The sequence below is a fragment of the Sycon ciliatum genome, unplaced genomic scaffold (genome assembly GCF_964019385.1).
Source record: "Sycon ciliatum unplaced genomic scaffold, ocSycCili1.1 SCAFFOLD_292, whole genome shotgun sequence".
Classification (NCBI taxonomy): Eukaryota; Metazoa; Porifera; class Calcarea; order Leucosolenida; family Sycettidae; genus Sycon; species Sycon ciliatum.
In genome coordinates, this window is record NW_027044553.1 from 157357 (window position 1) to 178569 (window position 21213).

The window sequence follows — 21213 nt, forward strand, 5'->3', positions numbered from 1 at the left end:
AAAACACACACACACACACACACACACACACACACCGACACACACACACACACACACACACACACAAACACACACACACACACACACACACACACACACACCGACACACACACACACACACACACACACACACACAAACACACACACACACACACACATTTACAAAGGGTTGTAACTAGACCAGGTTGTAACACGCGCCAGTCGTTCTTCCTCCTCGTTGGGAGGAAACGTAGCAGTGTGCAGAACAGTGTAGAGCGAAACAGAACACTATTACTACGCTAGCCACCCAAACAACATGGCTCGTGGTCATCAGACCTGAATGTACAGTCAACTTCACTTATAACGACACTCGGCGGGGCATCAGAAAAGTGTCCTTATTCGCGAAGTCTCATTATTATGTATTACAATTAGATGGGAATTTGCTCTGGGTATGGAAATTCTGTCGTTATTCGCGAATTTTCGTTATATCCGCAGTCGTTATTAGCGAAGTAACGTTGACTGTACCCAAAATTAGGCCTCGAAATACTCTCCTCTATACTGTTCGGCATGACAACCTACTTGTAGGACCAAATGCACCATTATGATTGGCGTAGCAACATACTCACAGAGCGTGGTAAAGTATGGTGGGCATAGCAACATACACCACTTTAGGAGCTGTTTCTGCACATTAGATGTTTGCAGGATGATGGCGTTTCTACGAATGCTGAAAACTCCGTCTAACTCAGTCTCAAGTGAACAGCAAATTTATATTTTCATTTTTATAGCAACGTACTCGCAGAGTTGAATGTTCTTTGTCTAGATATATTTGTCCGTGCACCCCGACCTTCATCACACACAACAACATGCGGGGTGTGCAGGCTTACTGCACAAGACTTCTTGCCAAAGAAAAACATCATGACAACTCACAACCGCATCAGGCAGCAACTAGCCAGGCAACAGCGGCAGCGTAACTAGTATCGATATGTGCCGAAAACTCAAACAGCAATGTGTGCTTCTGCTAGCCGAAGACAGCCACACCTGCCACGCATACATTTCGTTGAAATTAGTAGTCAATACTATAATTGCATACAAGCACAACCATACAGACAGCAGCGGCCAGCATGATGCTCAACACCAACACCAAGATGGGGTGGGTGGGTGGGCACCTTCCACTTGGCAAGAAGAAAAACAATGATCAGCAATACGTGCCAGCACCAGTTTCCAGCAAAAAAACTGTGCCCTCACACCCATCCTCCACCACGTGCCAAAAAATCTACAAAGAACACAATTTCTCGTTTATTTTTCAGCCAACGAGAAATGAACATTTCCAACTAGGTCTCTCCTCTTTCTAAGTTCGTACTCACAGAGTCCGTAGATTACGGTTGGCATAGCAAATTATACTTACGGAACTCGGAAGTGCGTTGGTGGCTGTGCTGTCCTGGAACCTTGTCTCGGGATGGGCGCGCAGCTTTGTGATTGGCTTGCCAGAGCTGGTGCGGGAAACTTCGCCGCCACCTCCTAGCTTGGAACCCAGCGGCAATGTCTGCCCAGAAACAGAAATTATGGACAAAGTAAAAAAATTTCAAGAGAGGACCCAAAGGTTGAAATGTAATCCGTAGTTGTCCAACAAACAAAAAAAGTGTAGAAAACACATGAGAACTAGTTATGCAGCAACTATCCACGACTGTAACAAGATGATAAACGGTCTTGGATAGTTGCTGCATAACTCGTTCTCATCTGTTTTTTCTCTGTTCTTAAAACATTTATTACTGGCTCAGTATCCAGGTAGTTGTCCAACATTGACAATTATAAGCAAACTGTTGGTGGGTGTTGCTCAATACTGCAGTCAGTTAATCATGTCTCAGTCTCCTTCACTAGGTAGTCAAAAGTAATATTTGTTTTGCTTTTCCTTCTCACGACTATCATGCACTTGACGTTTCCGCCACAAATACTTTAGGTACAGCGAAAGCAATTGCACTGCACATTTGCCAAGACTATGATTTTTCTGAGGATGACTTAGAAAGTGGGCAAACTTCAGGCTCTTGACAAGCAACATTTTTCAAAGTGTTCCACTAGTTTCGTGTCTTGCCTCCTTGTCAGGTAAAACATAGGCTAAAACGGCAAAGCAACAGGACAACTGATTTAAAAAGAGAAGCGAGGTGATAAAGCAGCGCCGAGAAGAGTAGCCTAAAATTAACGACACCGAAAACGTGTGTCACCTCATACACACAGAAGGAATGACAAAAAGGTGCAAGTGTGAAGACACTTAGCAAGCGTGTGTGAAACACAGTGCGATGCCAATGGCTGCACTTCATTCATTGTCCTTGTTCCTCGTGTTCTTGCTCCTAACTACTAGAATTAGAGACCCTCAACTCAAACACCCAGACAAGGAATCTTTGCTGCATTCTAGGGCTCATGACGTGAAACCGAGCGACGAGATTCCATTCATGAATTGATTCATGGCAGTAATCGAACGCACCCAGCGCGACGCCAATGGCTGCATGCACTTCATTCATTGTTTTGTTCCTGGTGTTCTTGTTCCCAGCTACTAAAATCAGAGACCCTCAACACAAACACTGAGACACGGACACTTTGCTGCATACATCGTTTGAAATGTTCAACGAATTTTATTTTCCGGCCTGACCCATCATCAGGTTGAAACAGGAAAAATTCTACTGTAAGTTAACAGATAAAATAAATAATAAATTAAATAATAAATTTCACGGTTCGCGTGAGACTCGGCTGGAAGCCCAGTTTTCCGCATCCGTCGTGGGAACGCCACCACCCTCTAGGATCAAAGGCGCAGATGCAGCTCCTAAACGGTGGGAGGTGAGTAGATCAGACCCACCACCAAGTGGTCAAAGACCGAAATCCCATTAGCTGCATCCATGTAGTCGGCGCATAATTATTATCGGCTATTTTCGGCCTGGTCATGTCAGGCCGAAAATTTGTTGCGGCCGAAATTTTGTTCTGCAAGGTTCAGTGTGACAGTGTATACAGGTGGCAGCAGTACTGGCCGAAAATTTAGTGCGAGCGAGACGGGTTTTAGCCCTGGGAGGCCGACATTTGAATGGGCTGAAAATTAGTCGACGTACAGTATAGTTGCAATTTCAAATTTGGACATCACGGAGAATTTCAAAGTTTTTAGGAAGTTAGAGGCCACATGCCACGTACTGCTCTTTTCTCTCCGAAACTCAACACTTGCAAGCCATATATGAAAGAAAGAAAAAAATCATCAGTCACACCACCGGGACTCGAACCAGGGACCTTGCTATTCGCGAGCAATGCTCTAATGGTTAGAGCATTGCTCGCGAATAGCAAGGTCCCTGGTTCGAGTCCCGGTGGTGTGACTGATGATTTTTTCTTTCTTCCATATCTGGCTTGCAAGTGTTGAGTTTCGGAGAGAAAAGAGCAGTACGTGGCATGTGGCCTCTAACTTCCAGTATAGTGTACCAGTAAGGCGCTGCACTGGAGTCTGTGAGCACTTGGAGGAAATATTCACTAGAATTAGGTTGGCAAATAAGTAGCTATCACGGAGGTAGGTACAGAAAGGCATCCCAGCTTCTCGGAAGTGATAGTCAAGTCATATAAGCCATGCACCGTTTCTGAAAAGTCGCAGCGGGACCCGGATAACGTTATCTCCCGTTATTGATGACAAACTGAACAGGGCAAGGACGAAGAAATACAGCGCACTCACCATTTCACTTTCCACGTTGCTTGCAAAATCCTGACTCCGATTCGCCAAGGCGACGTAACTTTCACACGTCGACTGCAGCATGAAAAGAGAGAGAGAGAGAGAGAGACGGAGAGAGAGAGAGAGGGAGAGAGAGTGAGAGAAGGAGAGAGAGAGAGAGAGAGAGAGAGAGAGAGAGAGAGAGAGAGAGAGTGAGAAAGAGAGAGAAAGAAAGAGAGAGAAATAAAGAGAGAGAGGGAGAGAGAGAGGGAGGGAGAGAGCGAAAGAGAGAGAGAGAGAGAGAGAGAGAGAGAGAGAGAGAGAGAGAGAGATGGAGGGCGGGAGAGGGAGAGGAGAGGAGAGGGAGAGAGAGAGACCCAATAACAATGAAGCTAGGACTGCCAATACACAGGAAATGCATTATCTCTACAATACAATTTTTGTCTCCTTGTTGACATTTCCATAAGAGCGTGACCTGTACTTTAAGGTTGTGTAACGCATTAACCATGCACTGAGGCTTACGTTGGGAGCTCCGGCGCCAGGTTTTCCCCATGGGGAGTAGTCCTGCAGTTGCTGTAGGTCCTGAAAGAATACAAACATAGTCAAACGGCAGTCACCATCACAGTGACCGCTTGTCATCAGTGACGCGCTAGTTGATCACCACTAATTTTAGCCTGGTCTACACCACACAGCTGATTGAAGTGGCTCTTTCTGGATATTGAAATACGTGTTTAATAATTTTTGCACAATTCACGTATTCCCCGTTCGGACATACCTACACACACACACACACACACACACACACACACACACACACACACACACACCACACACACACACACACACACACACACACACACACACACACACGCACGCACTCACACACACATACACACTCTCTCTCGCTCTCGCTCTCTCTCTCTCTCTCTCTCTCTCTCTCTCTCTCTCCCTCCCTCCATCCATCCCTCTCTCTCTCTCTCTCCCCTCCCTCCCTCCCTCCCTCCCTCCCTCCCTCCCTCCCTCCTCCCTCCCTCACACATACACACTCTCTCCTCGCTCTCTCTCTTCTATCTCTCTCTCCTCTCTCCCCTCCCTCTCCTCTCCTCTCCTCCCTCCTCCCCTCCCTCTCCCTCCCCTCCCCCTCCCTCCCTCCCTCCTCCCCGCCCCTCCCAGCTCCCTCCCTCCCTCCCTCCCTCCCTCCCTCCCATCCCGCCTCCCTCCCTCCCTCTCTCTCTCTCCTCCCTCCTCCTCCTCCCCTCTCTCTCTCTCTTCTCTCTCTCTCTCTCTCTCTCTCTCTCTCTCTCTCTCTCTCTCTCTCTCTCTCTCTCTCTTTTCTCTCCCCTCCCCATACATTATGTTCACATGCTAGTACTCCGACGTAACGTAATGAAAGGTGCAGGCTGACACCATTGCAGGCAATGAGACGTCACCAGCCCATGGCTACTAACCATACTAAACCGTCAATCAATCAACACTGTCATGTTAACTCCAGACCCATGTGGAAGGAACGCCGTTCACAAAGACCTCCCTACAACCGTGTGTACCGTTTTTTCCCGACTATTAAGACGCTTTTTGAATATTCAAATTGACCCCAAATATCGCGGTGCGGCTTATACCCTGATGATCAAATAAACGGTGATAAATAGGGTGGATGTCTGTATCTCGTGGCCAAAAAATGGTGGGGCAGCTTATACTCCGGTGCGGCTTATACTGCGGAAAATACGGTACTTTCTGCAGTTCAGACGTACCACAGTATCATGTAGAACTGCGCTCACCTCTCTCTGGTCGCTCTGTCGTTGGAGTCGCGCGTGCTCTTTTCTGTCCCCTCCATGCTTTCAGGTCTTCGTCTGTGTTTGAAAACCCGGTGCACAAAAGAAATGCGAGAGCATGCGAAGCAGATATCAGAGGCAACAACACAGAGCCTCCAGCACAGATATGAGAGCATACAGCACAGATAGTATCCCCCAACCCAGATCTCGGAGTATGTCAAAGCAGAAAGCTGGTGCATTTGTCTGTCCATCAACACTCTCAGGTTTTCGGCTGTATTCAAATATCAGGTACATCCATGGAGCAGAGATGTGAAAGCACCCGAAGCAGATACAAGAGCACACAACACAGATATGGGAGCCCACACCATAGGTGTGGGACGAAAAGCAGATATGAGAGCCCACGACACAGGTAAATGTATGTGAAAGCCGACAACACCGTTCTGAGAGCCCACAAAACAGTTCTGATAGCCCACAAAAGTTCTGATAGCCCACAAAACAGTTCTGATAGCCCACAAAAGTTCTGATAGCCCACAAAACAGGTCTGAGAGCCCAAAAACAGATCTGAAAGCCCACAACACAGATCTGAGAGCCCCCAAAGTAGATACAGTAAAAAGCTGTTTTTGCCGGACCATGTACCAAGCGAAATCCTGTACTGATCAGACGCATTTCCATGCACCAAAGTGCTGGGGATCGAACTAGCTTGTATCCCTGGATCAAGCGGAATCCTGTCATATCAAGACAGGTTCCGCTGCACCAAGTCCAAGGGCGTTCCGTTGGGGCGGGTTTAACTGTAGCTGGATAGACGCAGCACTCAGTCTTACCTGCATCAGATATCGCCTTCTCGCGCTGGAGGATTTGCCGTGTGCTGCGCCACATGACAAAGAACGGACAGAAAACAGAAAATGAAATGTACAGCGCTTCATTGGACACGTTATCAGAAAAAGGACTGCAATATCCATACAGTGACATTAAAAAAAGTGCAATCATCCTGGACTGGCTGCTCATGGTTTTGGTGCATCGTTTGCGCCGTGGTGAATGCAATGAAATCAATCACATGCTGCTAAGTAGTGCAGGACGCATGTGAACGCTGACTTCAACTTTATGTACAGTTCTGCTCAATGAAATCCAGTCGCGTCACTCAAGTACTCGCCGGGCGGTGCGCAGCCCTAGATCTGCGAACACTGGGCTGCGAAATGATACAAGGCGCAAGCTTGAGTGGTACTACTGGATTTCATTAAGCAGCACTGAACTTTACGCTATTTAATCGTGGACAATGTTCATTTCCGGTCAAGTATCTTATTGGACGGCGCCACCTGAAATCCTGGTGTGACGGCCCTATGCCCTGGGTTCCAATTGATATTATCGAGTATCACGTGGTACGCACACACACGCACATTACACGCGGATTACGCGGGACCGAATCTCCCTAATCTCGCATTGCAGAATACTACCTGTGACCAAGAGTACAGTAAAACCTGTCAAGGTGACCACTTGGATAAGGTGACCACCTGTCCTAGAAGACCACAGAAACCAGGACCAAGGGATGCTATTTCCAGACAAATGACCCTGGATAAGGAGACCACCTGGTAACAGAGACCACGTTTTGAAGGAAGCCATATTGTATAACGAAGTGCTAACTCTAACGAGTTAGCGAGGAGAAATCTGTCGTTAAAATAGAAATCGTTATACAGAAATCGATACATATACTGTCCTATTGAGCGTTGAGAATGAGTGAGAATCGCTACCTTTGGTACACGTAAACTAGTCAATTTTTGGGAGATCGTTATATATGCGCCTTGTTAGAATAGTGGCTTTTACAGTACTCTTGATACCAGTACAATCATACTCTATAGACCTGAAGAGGTTCCTCTCAAACACATTTTTTAATATAATACTAGTTACAGTGAAATCTGTCTAAGACGACCGCTCGAGGGACCTTCAAAACGTGGTCTCCGTTACCAGGTGGTCTCCTTATCCAGGGTCATTTGACTGGAAATAGCATCCCTTGGTCCTGGTTTCTGTGGTCTTTTAGGACAGGTGGTCGCCTTATCCAAGTGGTCGCCTTGACAGGTTTTACTGTACTACTTTTACTAGCATCAGTAGCTTCCGCAAGCAAATCGTTTCCACTGCAACGAAGCAGGAAGAGCTGCGAAAGAAAAGAACTAAGTATTTGTTACGTGTTGGATGGGTAGGTGCATGGCGCTCAGTGCTAACCTTTGAGGTTGTAGCGTGACGGACGGAGCGACGTACGTCGGTCTTCCAGGCGGGTCGCTGATGTACTGGTTAGCGCGCCGTGGCGACAACGAGGAGGCACCTGCCGGCCCAGCTCTCCTCTCTCCGCGCTGTTCAGCGTGTGTTGTTGTAGGCTCTACATCATTGATCAGCCGTTCGCCAAGGTCGTACGTTCTGGTTCGGCGAATTCTCGGTTCGTCGTCTGGATTGCCGGGAGCCATGCGAGCCGCTTGATACGGTACGGCTACGTCGAGAAATCGTTCATTTCCGTCGGCCTCTAGCTTTGCCGCTATTTCACGATACACGGGTGTACTGCTGCTGTGCGTTGTCGTAGGACTGAAAACATTTTGACTGTGCGCGAGTGGCTGCCCGGGCCTATGTCCATGACCATCACCATGATCACGAACCGACTGTGGTATTCTGCCGGCTGCGGCGTCGTCCACGAGTCTCTGCTCCGATCCAGCTGCTTGCCGCTGCTCCGCTGGCCCGCGTGTGGTGGTGTGAGTCGATCTCACACGAGAGCTAGCGTGGAGCGATCCTTGGTTTTCCCCAGAGCCGCTTTCGCTCGGTACGTATCCTCCTGGAGTGTATCGCGGCATCACGCAGAATCAATGGATCAACGAGCACAACATACTCATTGCGAAATGGTGGTATTACTAGTAAAGACTACGTGACCTGGTGACGCCTGATCTGCAGTGTACAGTTACTCTAGTCTAGTCTCTCTGGACCTGGTTGGCGAAGCCGTAGGTAATCCTTCAAGGAGTGGACTCTGCGACCGGACCCGTAAAAGACGAGCACAAACGAATGGCGTGTCTCCGAAACTGCAAGAAAAAGTAAATCCAGTGGCCCAGTCAAAGGTTCGATCAAAAAGTCCTTTCACAATGATCATGATGAAAAGGCATGAATGACAGCACAATCCTAGTTACGTATTATGTTATGTGGTTGTGTTGGCAGTAAGGACTACCAAGGTAGTCAAGGTAACCGGTTGTCTGTTTGTTCGGAATACAATGATAATGTCGGAAACAATGTATACCCAAGCCAGCTTGTACCATTGTGTACCAGGTGTACGGGCAAAATAAACACAAGCGCAACCTCAACACTACAGGAAGAAAAATGCAATGACTTAATGTGAATGAGGTAAAGCTATACAATGACGATGTCACCATGACCATTGTCGAAGACCCCGGGATCGCGGGAGTTGCAATAATAATTACGTCCACAAGTATTCATTAGTAACTTGAGCGGGAATGGAAAAGGGAAAAAAGAAGGGAAAAAGTATGCTAGCCTTTTATCGCCATGGCATCGTTTACTATTCTGTCAGTCCCTGCTCCAGCCCCCCCCCCCCCCCCCGCCCCCCTGGCGTTATCATGGTTGTGACATGTGCCAGGGCTACTACATAATCTCTCTCTACATACAGTCATCCAGCACAGTACACTGTAGTCATGGTCGGCGATTGGTCGCACCTTCTTGGTTAGTTTCTTGGTTATTCACGTCATTATTCTTATTCTAGCCCTCGCTTTGGTAGGTTCTTGCCTCGCAGTCCCAGGCTAAGGGCCAGTAGTTAGGCCTTGACAGATTATTTTCATGAAATTATGCTTTTCGCATTGCTGAAAAAATTGCAGAATTATGCCATTTTTATGCTAAAAGTTATCATAATATTATGCCACATTATGCTCACATATGCTGCTAATGTTTAATGGCTCTGTGCAAAATAACAGGGGAATTTTTGTAGAGGGCGTTGTACTGTAGTAGCAAAAGTTCAACGGGGTCAACGCACCATCCGACCTAGCTACGACCGTCACTGATTGTAGTGGACTGGACGTGATTGTTATCAAGGGAGTCGTAAATCTACGACTTCCTGGTGCATCTACTTGTACTTGTACTTGTAGAACATGTACAACTGCATGGAATTTGATGCGAACACGCGGATTATTCCACTTTAATGCGATTCGTATGCAATTTGCCTCGAATTATGCGATTATTCGATTTCGGTAGGAATTATGCGAAAAATTATGCTAGCATGATCTGTCAAGGTCTACCAGTAGTGGCCTGTGTTATCTATCCCCAAGGTCAATATTTCACTTATAATACTCATAAAAAGGACACACTTCAGGCTCATTACAAACATCTTGAAAGTTTTGGTCTTCACAAGTATACTTTCAAGCCTTCTCATCAGGTGAAATACAGGCAAGGGAAAAGGAACAGGAACAGTGGATTAAATACAGTAAGAAGGTGGTAAAACAGCGCAAAAAAGAAAGAAAGAAAGAAGATATTTCACCATTGTAGTATTTTTTGGCCTCCGGATGGCCTCCGGTTAATATATTGGTTATTAAATTTTGGCGATGTTGCCACTGAGTGGGCTATTGCTGCTGAATCGTCTGTCTTCGCATTACCGCCAGCGTCACGGGACATCCGCATCTCTAGCTACCTTATGCCAGAGCACAATGTCTAAAAATGTTGCACGTGCAGTGCAGTCGGGAGTCGGGACTTGCCAGGCTTGGGCATAGGCCTCGACCAAATATGCTTGCGCATATTTCCGCATATTTTGTGAGACAGTTCATTATGGCATATTGAGCGACAAAGGGAATATTGGAATGAAGCCAGCATATAATTCAAATATTCTGAAGAAAACGAGGACAAAACATTCATATTATGGACAAAATGCGTTCAGAGATGCCTTTTATGGATGAATTTGGAATGGTTGAGGCGTTTGCTACGTTTCCCCATGGATGAACACTATCGCTACGGTTGCTGGGGACACACCCCAGCCATACTATTCCGCATGTGCGTTGATTTGCACCATAAGCATGATAGCCGTTAAGCCAGTGAATATTCCAAGGTTGTAATTTTACTGAAATGATCTACACTTTCTGCTTATGTCGAGCATATTTTGGCATATTTTTGCATATCTTTTTGCATATCTTGCTAAGCCTTTGGCATATTATGGACGTTTTCCCTGATATGCGACGAGCATAATATGCTCTTTTGTTAGCATATTTTGGTCGAGGCCTACTTGGGTATACGTGAAAAGCAACAGGAAATGTAATAGCTGTATTGCCAAGCGCAATTTCAAAGTGCAAGAATGTATCTACCGTTTCCTCTATCCAACCTACATTCTACATTCACAGTCATGGTTGCTAAAATTCAGACGTCATGACTTCGTAACATGCATAATGTACATGTTGTTGTTGACTTTTATTTTACTTCACCAATTGCACAGGCATGATTGCCTTCTTACCGGCCTATAGGTCCGGTTCTCACAGAAAGATGAAGAAAATTATATGAGGAAATGTATAGAGATAAAGACATGCAAGCGGTATGATTATTATTATAGAAATGTTTGTTATGACATTGTGTGTATGCTGACACTCAATTTGTGTGAACTTTTTATAATGTGATAACAAATAAAATGTAGTGGAAGCATTTCATGAGAATATATGTGTGAACATTGGCAGACTTTGTTGGATGGGGACACTTTTTAGCAGTCCAGGGAACATGAAGTACGGCGAGGGGTGTTGGACTGTTGGCATAGAGTTTACAAGTTAAGTACGTCAATATCAGATAGGGCTCTCTTGAATTGATCGGCAGCAGTTATCGATCTTACATCAGCCGAGAGGGCGTTCCATGCAATACTGCCGTGAAACATCATACTCGAGCGACCAGCAGGCCCGCGAAGGAAAGGGACTTGGAGCAAGTTGGAAACTTGGCCCCTAGTGATGCGCTGATCGTTTAGCACGGTGTTTGGAGCAGTCGTTGTAAAGAGTTGCTGTAGGAGTGGGCTACAGTATCCATTGATACAGCGGTGTACAAAGATTAGAACTTTCTGAGTGTATGTGTGTGCCAGGCTGACTATACTAAGAAGTGCCAGAAGCGGTGCGGTGGGGGTGAGAAAGCGCTGTTGCAAGGTTGCACGAATGCCGGCTTTGAAACTCTTCTCCAGACGTCCAAGCAACTGGGCAGAAAGCCCAGGAACAAAGCTATTCGAACCATAGCATAGCTGAGAGAGGACCATGCTGAGGAACCAAGTGCGTCTGGCGCGCAAACTGAGTCCTTGGCCATGCCTCCAGAGCTGGCCAATGGTCCTAGCAGTCTTGCGGCTCAGGTGTGCAATGTGGGGCTTCCAGGACAGCTCCTCATCGAGTATTACCCCGACATGTACGTGGAGTTTTGCGGACTACCCGTCACTATCTCGTCCGCCCCAGGTCCCGGACTCAATACTCTTCTATTCATTTGTTTATGCTCCACGTCTCGTGATTCTATCATTTTTATCCGCTTTCATACCGTATTTTCTCTAATATAAGAGCCCGGGGTTCTTATTTTTTCAGTGACAGCTCTACCCGCGCTACTATTAGTAGCCATTGGCGGACTATGCTCGGCCAATCGTCAAATTATGCTTTTGATTATGCCACAATTATGCCAACAAATATGCTGAATTATGCTCGGTTCCACTATGTATTCACGCTGTACATAGAGGATTGAGAAGTCATGCATACACACACGGCCATGCTCTAAGCATAATTTTTGTCTAAACCGAAGGATTATGCCGACCTTACACGTTGGAATCCGTATATTATGCCGGAGCATGTTTTTGACGAAATCCCAAGATTATGCCAAATATTATGCCGGCATAATCCGCCAAGGGCTAACTATTAGAGACTGGGCTATTATTGGAGACTGGGCTCTTATTTTTTCAATTGTCAACTATCAAGCCAACTCCAGTCTATACAGGCATAAACTGACCATATCAAGACTGATTTTTCAACCCTGAACTCAGGAATATTGTCAAAAACAGATGTTTCACTATAACATTGGCGCCAGGAAGGAAGCAGTAGACCGAAAACCTCCTTACAAATAATGTTCTTAGCATGTTGTACTGCTGTTTTATATGCAGTCAATATACTTGTTGGCTTGTTGCATACTCCCGTTGTGACCCGCGCTACTATTAGAGACTGTGCTCTTATTATTTCAAACCTCCCTCACCCCGGGTCATTATTGGAGAGTGGGTCATTATTGGAGACCTGGGCTTTTATTAGAGAAAATACAGTAATAACCTTGTGCATGATATTAACCATTATTTTAATCATTATTTTATACATACATATTTTCATTTACTCTTCATCATTTTGTCGGAACTACATGTAGGTCTCCGGACCTGCTCCCTGGCCCTTTTTGACGTCATCACTTTCAATCCCATAATCATAATGCTCCGGGACCGCGGTATACCGGTGGCGACTACAAAAAAAAACTGTAGCGCGGGTCTTCTCTGCGCTTGCAAAGCTCCACCCTATACCCCAGCAGCTCACAAAAAAAAGTAGAGAGAAGAGTTGACCACCTTTCTAAAATTTCCCCTCGCGCACCTTCAATTTCTGGCTTCATTCACCCAAGAGGTTTGTTTTCTTCGATAATCATAGCTGTCATCATGCCGTTTTGATACCGGCGCGCCTAGGGTTGTTGAATGTAGATGAAGTCAGCAAGGCAGGCAAAGCTGTGGTAGCGACGGTAGTTCCGCAGTCTGTCCGGGTGACGGTAAGGGCCAACCTCGTTTGGTGAATCAAGCACGCCGTTGGAATCTTGCGCTCTAGCCTAGCTTGGCTTTGAACAGCGGTAAGCACGAGGCGTTCTTCCTTTCCCGTTTCTCTACCTTCGGCTGTGGGTCGATGTGAAGCGATAGCACACTCCTAATGCCTGCATTGAAAGTTGATCTGGTGACACAATGAGTGTTTTCAAATGTACGTTCCGCCACTAGGAATTGTGATTGAATGAATTGTCATTTTGACCATCAATATTAGACCCTGCTATATGTTCACCTGTGTGTGAGAATGTATTGGTCTACCCAAGGGAATTAATCGTGTGAATGGTGCATTTCCGAAGTAGTTGCCGCTTGCGTGGGAGCGTAAGTTGATGTTTTCTCCGTTTCTCTGTGTTTGTATTTTGATGTCGTGCACTGGAAACAGCTCAGTCAAGAGAATCGGCCGGGCTACGCTTGAAGACTACTCGTCGCGGCTAGGGAGTTTGGGCGCAGGGAACCACGGGTGCTGCCAGTCGCGTCCTGCAACAGGAAATTTGTCCAAATACCTGAGAAGCCGTCCCATCGAATTTCGAAGTACTTGGTGAGTTTCATTCGTTGCACGCACTGTAACCCCCCAATGGGATGATCGCTGTGGACGCAATTCGTTCAACCGTGTTGTGGCGACACAAATGAGCGTGGCCGACACCCCCTTTATTCACTTTGTCAAAGTAAATGAGTGATAAGAAAATGGGAGGTGGGAGGGTGAAACAAAACGAGCAGACAAGAATGATCCACACTCAGTACGGATCGAAATTTATAGTAAATCGATCTCTAGCAAGTCACGTCGAGCGAACGTCACATGTCGCCCACATTGAGCGCAACATAAAATGCCACGGTGAATGCCAAGTCGCACGTCGCCCACACATTGAGTGTTACCAAGAGTACATGAAAACCAGAATGTGCAGCTTGGGGCTTTTTCTACTAAGGGTGTCTGTCACGGCGAAATTCCGTGATTACATCATACTTGGCGCAGATCTGAGGCGGGAAATGGCGTAGTGCGTGCAACTGAGCTGCAGTTGTGCAGAAAGAGACCCGCTGGAATCCTGCTTGTACGCACTACATCACTAAAATGATGTAATCGCGGAATTTCGCCGTGACAGCAACCCATCCGAGCTGCACACTCTGGTGTTCATGGTACTCTTGGTGTTACGTTCAATGACACGTAGAATGCCACGTCACCTAGAGTACCACACGTGCATGCACAATGTTGTTTAGTGGACATGGTCACGTGACGTGCAGTGCACACGACCGTAGTCAGTAGCAAAGCATGAGCATAGGGCAACAGCACTACTAGTGTCAAACATAGCAGCATAACTTGAGCGGTAGCACGAAGCTGCATGCACCCATTAATCTGCATTATCATCATAAGGCTACACACCGTTGACCTTTGACCTTTGATGCCCCATCTCCAGTGGAGATGATAGGCTACTGAGTTGGGCAGTACTTGAGGTGACGCTTCAAATCGCCACTTCTCCTAAACGTTCTGGAAGTACTTCGGTCCTGAGAGAGGAAGACAATGTTGATGGACCTGCCTGCGCCCTTCCGGGCGATCCTGTGCGAGCTGATACCACTCGGACTCCGGAGTATCCAGTGAGTGCAGATCACCGACAATCGTGTCTCGCCAACGCTTCTTTGGTCCATGCCGTGGTCTGGTTGCCTTGAGCTCCCCAAGCAACACTTTTTGAGGAATCCGGGCCGCGTCCATACGGGCAACATGACCCAGCCAACGCAGATGGTACTCACGCTGAAGAGTGCCAATGTCTTCAGGAAAACGTGCTCTCTGGGCTAGATCAGCAGTATAGCTGACAAGATAAGTGAAGCTGTCCACAACCTCCACCTTTCTTCCTGCATTCTAAAGATCAATGGAAGGTGGGGGGTCAAAGCAGTTCACCGCCATGGCCTTGGTCTTCGCACGCTCACAGTTAGACAATAACTCAAAGCACAGGACACAAACTCGTTTGTCATTGTCTTCAGGTGGCTTGAAGAGGTGGTGTAGAGTGCCGCATCATCAGCAAACTGGGACTCTGGGAATAAAATTTGCAGCGTTAACGACCTTGATGTGGTGGTGGTGACTGATCGTGATATGAATTGGCAGCAGTGTGCAGTGGAGCCTCCGTGTTCTAAAATAGATAGGTAAACAAGAGAGAGAAACACACAAGACTTTTTTAAATATCGATCAGAGGAAACACGAGAGGGTTTGGGGGAAAATTGGACAGAAAAACTATACCACACACCCCGAAGCTTTGCAAATCAAGGACCTTACGCAGGGCTTTTGCCCTGGGGGAAGATTTGGGCCTTGAGCAGGTCAGTTGCCAAGGCAGGCCTGGTCTTAAGTCGCGATGATCAGGCTCTCTGCCATCTTCTTGCGACCAGCCTTTGGCAGCCAACTCCAAGTGTTCTCGTTGATCAGTTGTTCTGTTTGCCGGACAAACTGTCCATGCAAGGGCTTCTGGGTCCATGCCAAGAGGTGTTCTTTTTTAAGCCGACACTTCACCACCTGTGAGGAGTCTGGTGGGGCATCCAGATGTGGTCACAGAATGGGCGCAGCCACCTTCAGGAGTTCCTTGTCCGACTGAAGCACATCACGCTGCAGATTGCTTTTCGCCATGGATTATTCTGATTCCTATTTGCTGTCAGGGACTGAAGAATACAGTAATAACTATTCTATGCTGTACTTTACTGTACGATTCAGAGAATAAGGCCAGCCGAGTACCTGACCATACACGGGCATACTCCCATGTGAAGGGTGCAGTGTAAGAAGCGTCTGGCCCATATGATTACATGACTGTGGACAAGGGTTTGACGTTTTCTGTCCTGTTTTTGGTATGAATGCACAGGCATGGGCATGTAAATTGGAAAATTGGCTACGCGTATATAATGTGTATTCGCAAGAGTCCCTAACCAAAGGTAAGTAACTAGGCCAGGTGAGTAGCGTGCTGTCTGTCTATTTTCTGTCTGCCTGCCGTCTGTCTGTGTTTGTGTCTGTCTGTCTGGCGATCTTTCTGACTGACTGACTGTCTGTCTGTTTGTTGGCCCATCTGTCTCTCGGTCTGTTTGTTTGTCTGGCTCTCTCTCTCTCTCTCTCTCTCTCTCTCTCTCTCTCTCTCTCTCTCTCTCTCTCTCTCTCTCTCTCTCTCTCTCTCTCTCTCTCTCTCTCTCTCTCTCTCTCTCTCTCTCTCTCTCTCTCTCTCTCTCTCTCTCTCTCTCTCTCTCTCTCTCTCTCTCTCTCTCTCTCTCTCTCTCTCTCTCTCTCTCTCTCGCTCTCTCTTTCTCTCTCTCTCTCTCTCTCTCACTTTCTCTTTCTCTTTCTCTCTCTTTCTCCGTGTCTCTTTCTCTCTCGGGCTGTCTGGAGTGTATCCAGTTAGAATTCTTTAAGGCGAACATGATGGAACCTAAGGTAGTTGTTCGCAGTAGTTTCGTTCTTCTTATGAATACAGTATACTCTGGGCAGGTAAATGAAAGCAAGTATTCATTGTGCCGTCAATGCCGCCTGTAGAAGGACCAGCCATCCTGTTGTCAAGCCTGAGCAGGAAATATCATGTACATTTCAAAAGAAGAAAATAGAACCAAAGAACTACAAGTTACGCTATAATATCCACTAAGACCACCAGTTACTTTACAATCAGCTCATGCGAGAGTGGCGGGTTTAGGGGGGGGGGGGGGGGGGGGGTGCGGCGGGCGCCCCCCCCTCGCTCAAAGGTTTCGACCTAGGTTTCGAAAAATAAACGGCAGGGCTAGCTAGGCTCGGGGCGCGCGCGCGGCCTGAATTAAAACAATCGTCCAAAATCGGTTGCACGGTACGGTGCTCGAGCTGGTGTTTATTGTACACACTACGCTGTCTACAGTCTACAGAGTACAGTGAGCATGCACGGCTACAGAAACACGGTGACCTGACTGTGTACACTGTACTGTTGTGCAGTGTGATCCATGCTGGGACCCGCTCGACGCGTCTTCAACGTACAAGCATCGAAGAAACGTCTTCGAGTCAACCAAAACACGATTCGAATGCCGAGGGCTCAGGCGATCATCCTCGTTCGAATCGTGTTTTGGTCGACTCGAAGACTTTTCTTCGCTGTCTCAGCAACATCCCAAAAGGCCAAGCTCTAGCCAGCAGAGCCTGGCTGGATTTTTTGCAAAGCGTTCCTGTGGCGGCGCGACTCCTGCTGCCGCTCCAACAGGAAACAGTGGGAGTGATGAAGTCGCTGTTATTCCAGTTGAACTTTCGGAGCGGACTGACAGTCACACTCCGCCAGACGTGGAAGCACCTGTTGTCAGCGAGCAGCCAGAGCATGAAGAACAGCGCACAGTGACAAGTGGACATAGTACTGCTGCCTATGTAAAGGATACTTTGAGCGGTGAGAAATTGTTGGACCCGAATAATAAATTGCAGTTAATTCGCTCACAATACGGCAAATTTGAAGTTTACAATGTACAATGTTGCTGCGTGTACAGAAATACTGCTCGTGGTGTGTGAGATTTACGGCTCCTTGACATCGGTTTTCAAAATGGCTGACCTGGGACAGTAGCATGATGTCATCTACCCCCACCCCATCCCGGCCGCAACCCCCCCCCCCCCTCAGCAAAATCCTGGACACGCCACTGTGCGATAACATTACACGACACTGACCAGCGGTACTGACGTTCTACACCTAACTGGCAATCAGTTCTAGCACATCTTGGATGCGCACTCCAACAGCCTTCCAGCTTGGAAGGTTCTAAGTTATAGAAATAACATAAGGAGGGGAGACGTGCTAGAGCTGGTTGCCAGTTAGGTGTAGAACGTCAGTACCGTCGGTCAGTGCCGTGCAATGTTATGGCATGAGCTGATTGTAAAGTAACTGGCAATCTTTGTGGATATTATAGCGTAACTTTAGCTCATTGGTCATATTTCAAATGACGTACATATATAATTTTTTCATGGTGGAGAGGTGCAGCTGACATTTTCAACCGCATCCAATTTTCCTACGTTTGCAATTCTGCAGTCGGCCTTGGACCTGTCATTCAAATTTTATGTCTGTCCACTTGTCTGCCTGTCTTTCCTCCCGCCTATTTTCGGTCTGACTCCAAGCCTGTCTCCATTGTCCTAGTGGTTATCCTTCTATCCAACTGTCTATCTGCCTATCTTTGACTGTACAAAGAATGCGGAATGAGGTTTGGCTTGCAAGTAGAGTTTTGCACTGTGCAATCTCGAGCAGGGTCGTACCCAAGGATGTCCGCAGGGTGTTTTTCTTACAGACCCCTTTCACGCACGGTAAATGTCCAATGTAAACTAGGGGTGAAACGAACATCGAATTTTGAATACGAACGAACTCTCACACTAACGAACGAACTCGAACGAACATTCTCCATAATGGATTTCATGGATGTAACAATACCAATTAATTATGAAGACCGTACAGGCGTGCTGTAAATATACAAAATTTCGGCACTTCACGATTTTTGACATTTCGGCGGCGATTTATTTTCGGCGTGGGGTAGAGGGCATGGTATAGTGCGACAGATGCTGTGAAAAATTTCGTCAGCGTTTTAATTTTAGGCGTTTTGGGTCGGTGCCGAATATATAGCCGAAATTAAATAGCTGCCGAAAATTTGTATATTTACAGTATCTGTACTTGGCTGGCCACTGTTCAGTATTGACGGCGTGATGCTAAACAAACACTGTGATTGTGCAGGTAGATTTACATGTGAGCTAGCTCTATAATAGTCTAGAGCCAGGGGTCAGAATCACTGAGAAAATGTGAATGGTACTTCTTCAGGCGAGTGCGAAGATTGCTCGCCGTCGCTCTGTTGTATGATGGAACCTTTTTGAAATTGAGAAAAGGACTTTGTCTTTCCCGGCCATATTATCAAAATCCGCCCCGACTCCGGACCGCGATGAAAGACTCGAACGTGTTGACATGATTGCAACAACGAGTGAATGTTTGCTTTCAGGAACAGATGTCACATGAGCGACTCGACTCCTTTCCAAATCTACCTCAAACGGACACACAGAAATATTTCAAGAAACTAAATTATACTTCGTCTGGACACGACACTTGACTCCTTTAACTTGCTGCAAGTGATCATCAAGGCAGACGCAGTTGATCAGTGCGCAAGCTCGCGATCTCCCGACCTCCACGGCTCCTTTATGATCTAGTCACAAGCGATCTACATGCTTGCTTGCTGTGTTCGTTTATCAATCTTGCGAGTTCGTTCATTCGTTTACAAATTTTTCGAACCAATATTCGAACTTTCGTCCGTTCCTTTCACCCCTAATGTTAACCTGAACAGCCAGCGGCTCACAACCGCTAATGCTATGTGGATGACCCCCCCCCCCCTCCCCCCTGCTCAGGCAGAATAATTTAAATATCGAACATGTCTGTATTATTATTTTTGTCTAGTGACATTATAGTGTGAAACTCAGGCTGCAAGCAAAACACTGTTCCAACTTCTTCGTAAAGAATATCAGGGCTGCCACACTTGGAGGGAGAAAAATCTGATGGGGGTCCGGTGGTGTCCCCCGGTGAACATTTTTAGGAAAATGGCTCGCTGTTGGGGCCCCAGAACACATTTTTAACTGTCCACACACATGCAAGCACGCGTGCATTTTACAGCTACATGTACATGTACATGTACAATGACTGGCCAAATGCGACCTGGAAGCGCCGAATGGCCAACTGGACTAAAAAGCGCTCGAAATATAATAATCGGTTGTTCCTCTTTGGGAACAAAATCGGTCGGTTTGTCCGACAGGCGATCAAAAATCGGAGCAAGTGGCAGCCCTGGAATATCTAGCCATTGTTGTTCTGAGCACTGAATAGACGTAGAAAAGCATTCAACTTTGTGTTTGTTTGCACTCTACCCCTATATTTCCACAGGTGAATTGACTGCTTACTAAATGTGACCCCAACCAGGGTTTACAGATGGCCGGTAAGTAAAGTTCAATTTAGGTGAATGTAAAATGAATCTGCCTCCCAATATTCAGGCAGTCCATCATCGGTTTCGAGGATGCATTCATCCGTCCTTCCGACCACCCATGTATTCATCCCTCCCTCTGTCCATTCTTCTATCCGTTCATCCTTCCGTCCGTCTGTCCATCTTTCCATTTCACCTGATCGCGCTCGTTTTATGCATACATCTATCCATCCATTCATCCGCCAATCAATCACCCTTCAGTATTTATGTACCAAGCAATCTGTCGGTGCATCCGTCATCGCTTCTGTCGGTGTGTCTGTCAGGCCGTCAGAGCATCCACCGGTCTGTATGTGTTTTTCGGCCCATTGAAATGTCGGCCTACCATCGCGAAAACACAGTTCGGCCGCAACAAATTTTCAGCCTGTACCGCTGCTGCCTGTCTACATAGTCACACTGAACCTTGCAAAACGAAATATACACAACCCTCCAGGCCTTCATGGCATCATCCTTCCACCTCATAATTATGTCCTCGTTCACTTCATCCCTCCATCTCTCCAGCAATCCATCCATTGGCCCATCCATCCACCCACCGATCAAACCACCCAACTACTCAACCATCCATCCATCCATCCATCAATCCATGCTTCCATTCATCCATCCATCCACCCATGCATCCACCAATGCATCCATCCATCCACATACCTGTCCACCTATCCACCCACCACCAAATCTATCCATCCCTCCATCCCTCCATCCATCCATCCATCCCTCCATCCGTCCGTCCATCCGTCCGTCCGCCCGCCCGCCCGTCCGTCCGTCCGTCCGTCAGTCCGCCCGCCCGCCCGCCCTTCCATCCATCCATCCATTCATCCACTCATCTATTACATCCATCCATCCATCCACTCATCTATTAATATTACCCTTTGACTGTAGAGGGGTAATGCTGCCAGGGCTCTAAGGACCAGCGAAACCGGGTCCTTTTAAGTGAAAACGCACCACATTTAAAAGTCCCTAGCTCAAGAGAACAGTGTCCAAGTTTCATTCTCTTTTGCTTCTTGGAAAACTACTGCAACAGGGAAAACGATGAGCTGAAGCAC

At 47.0% G+C, this 21213-nt stretch overlaps 1 protein-coding gene and 1 long non-coding RNA gene across 4 annotated transcripts in view; one reads left to right on the forward strand and one right to left on the reverse strand.

Moving 5' to 3' along the window:
* The window catches only part of LOC135830415 (splicing regulatory glutamine/lysine-rich protein 1-like), a 16663-nt gene extending 8155 nt beyond the window's left edge, over positions 1–8508 (reverse strand). Inside the window, exons 1-6 of one of the 3 annotated variants that reach the window (XM_065342670.1) lie at positions 7636–8508; positions 6243–6286; positions 5428–5499; positions 4175–4234; positions 3677–3748; positions 1385–1522 (exon numbers count right to left, since the gene is read on the reverse strand). In XM_065342670.1, coding sequence (XP_065198742.1) covers positions 1385–1522; positions 3677–3679 — 141 coding nt within the window. In that variant the 5' untranslated portion in view covers positions 3680–3748; positions 4175–4234; positions 5428–5499; positions 6243–6286; positions 7636–8508. The remainder of the gene's footprint in view (positions 1–1384; positions 1523–3676; positions 3749–4174; positions 4235–5427; positions 5500–6242; positions 6287–7635) is intronic. The other 2 variants (XM_065342671.1, XM_065342672.1) reach the window with 2 other exon arrangements.
* A 4462-nt stretch (positions 8509–12970) lies between these two features.
* Positions 12971–20910, forward strand: LOC135830412 (uncharacterized). The gene is made up of 4 exons (XR_010556031.1): positions 12971–13257; positions 13608–13763; positions 16060–16129; positions 20080–20910. It is a non-coding gene; the product is annotated as an uncharacterized LOC135830412 (long non-coding RNA).
* Positions 20911–21213: the final 303 nt, after the last annotated feature.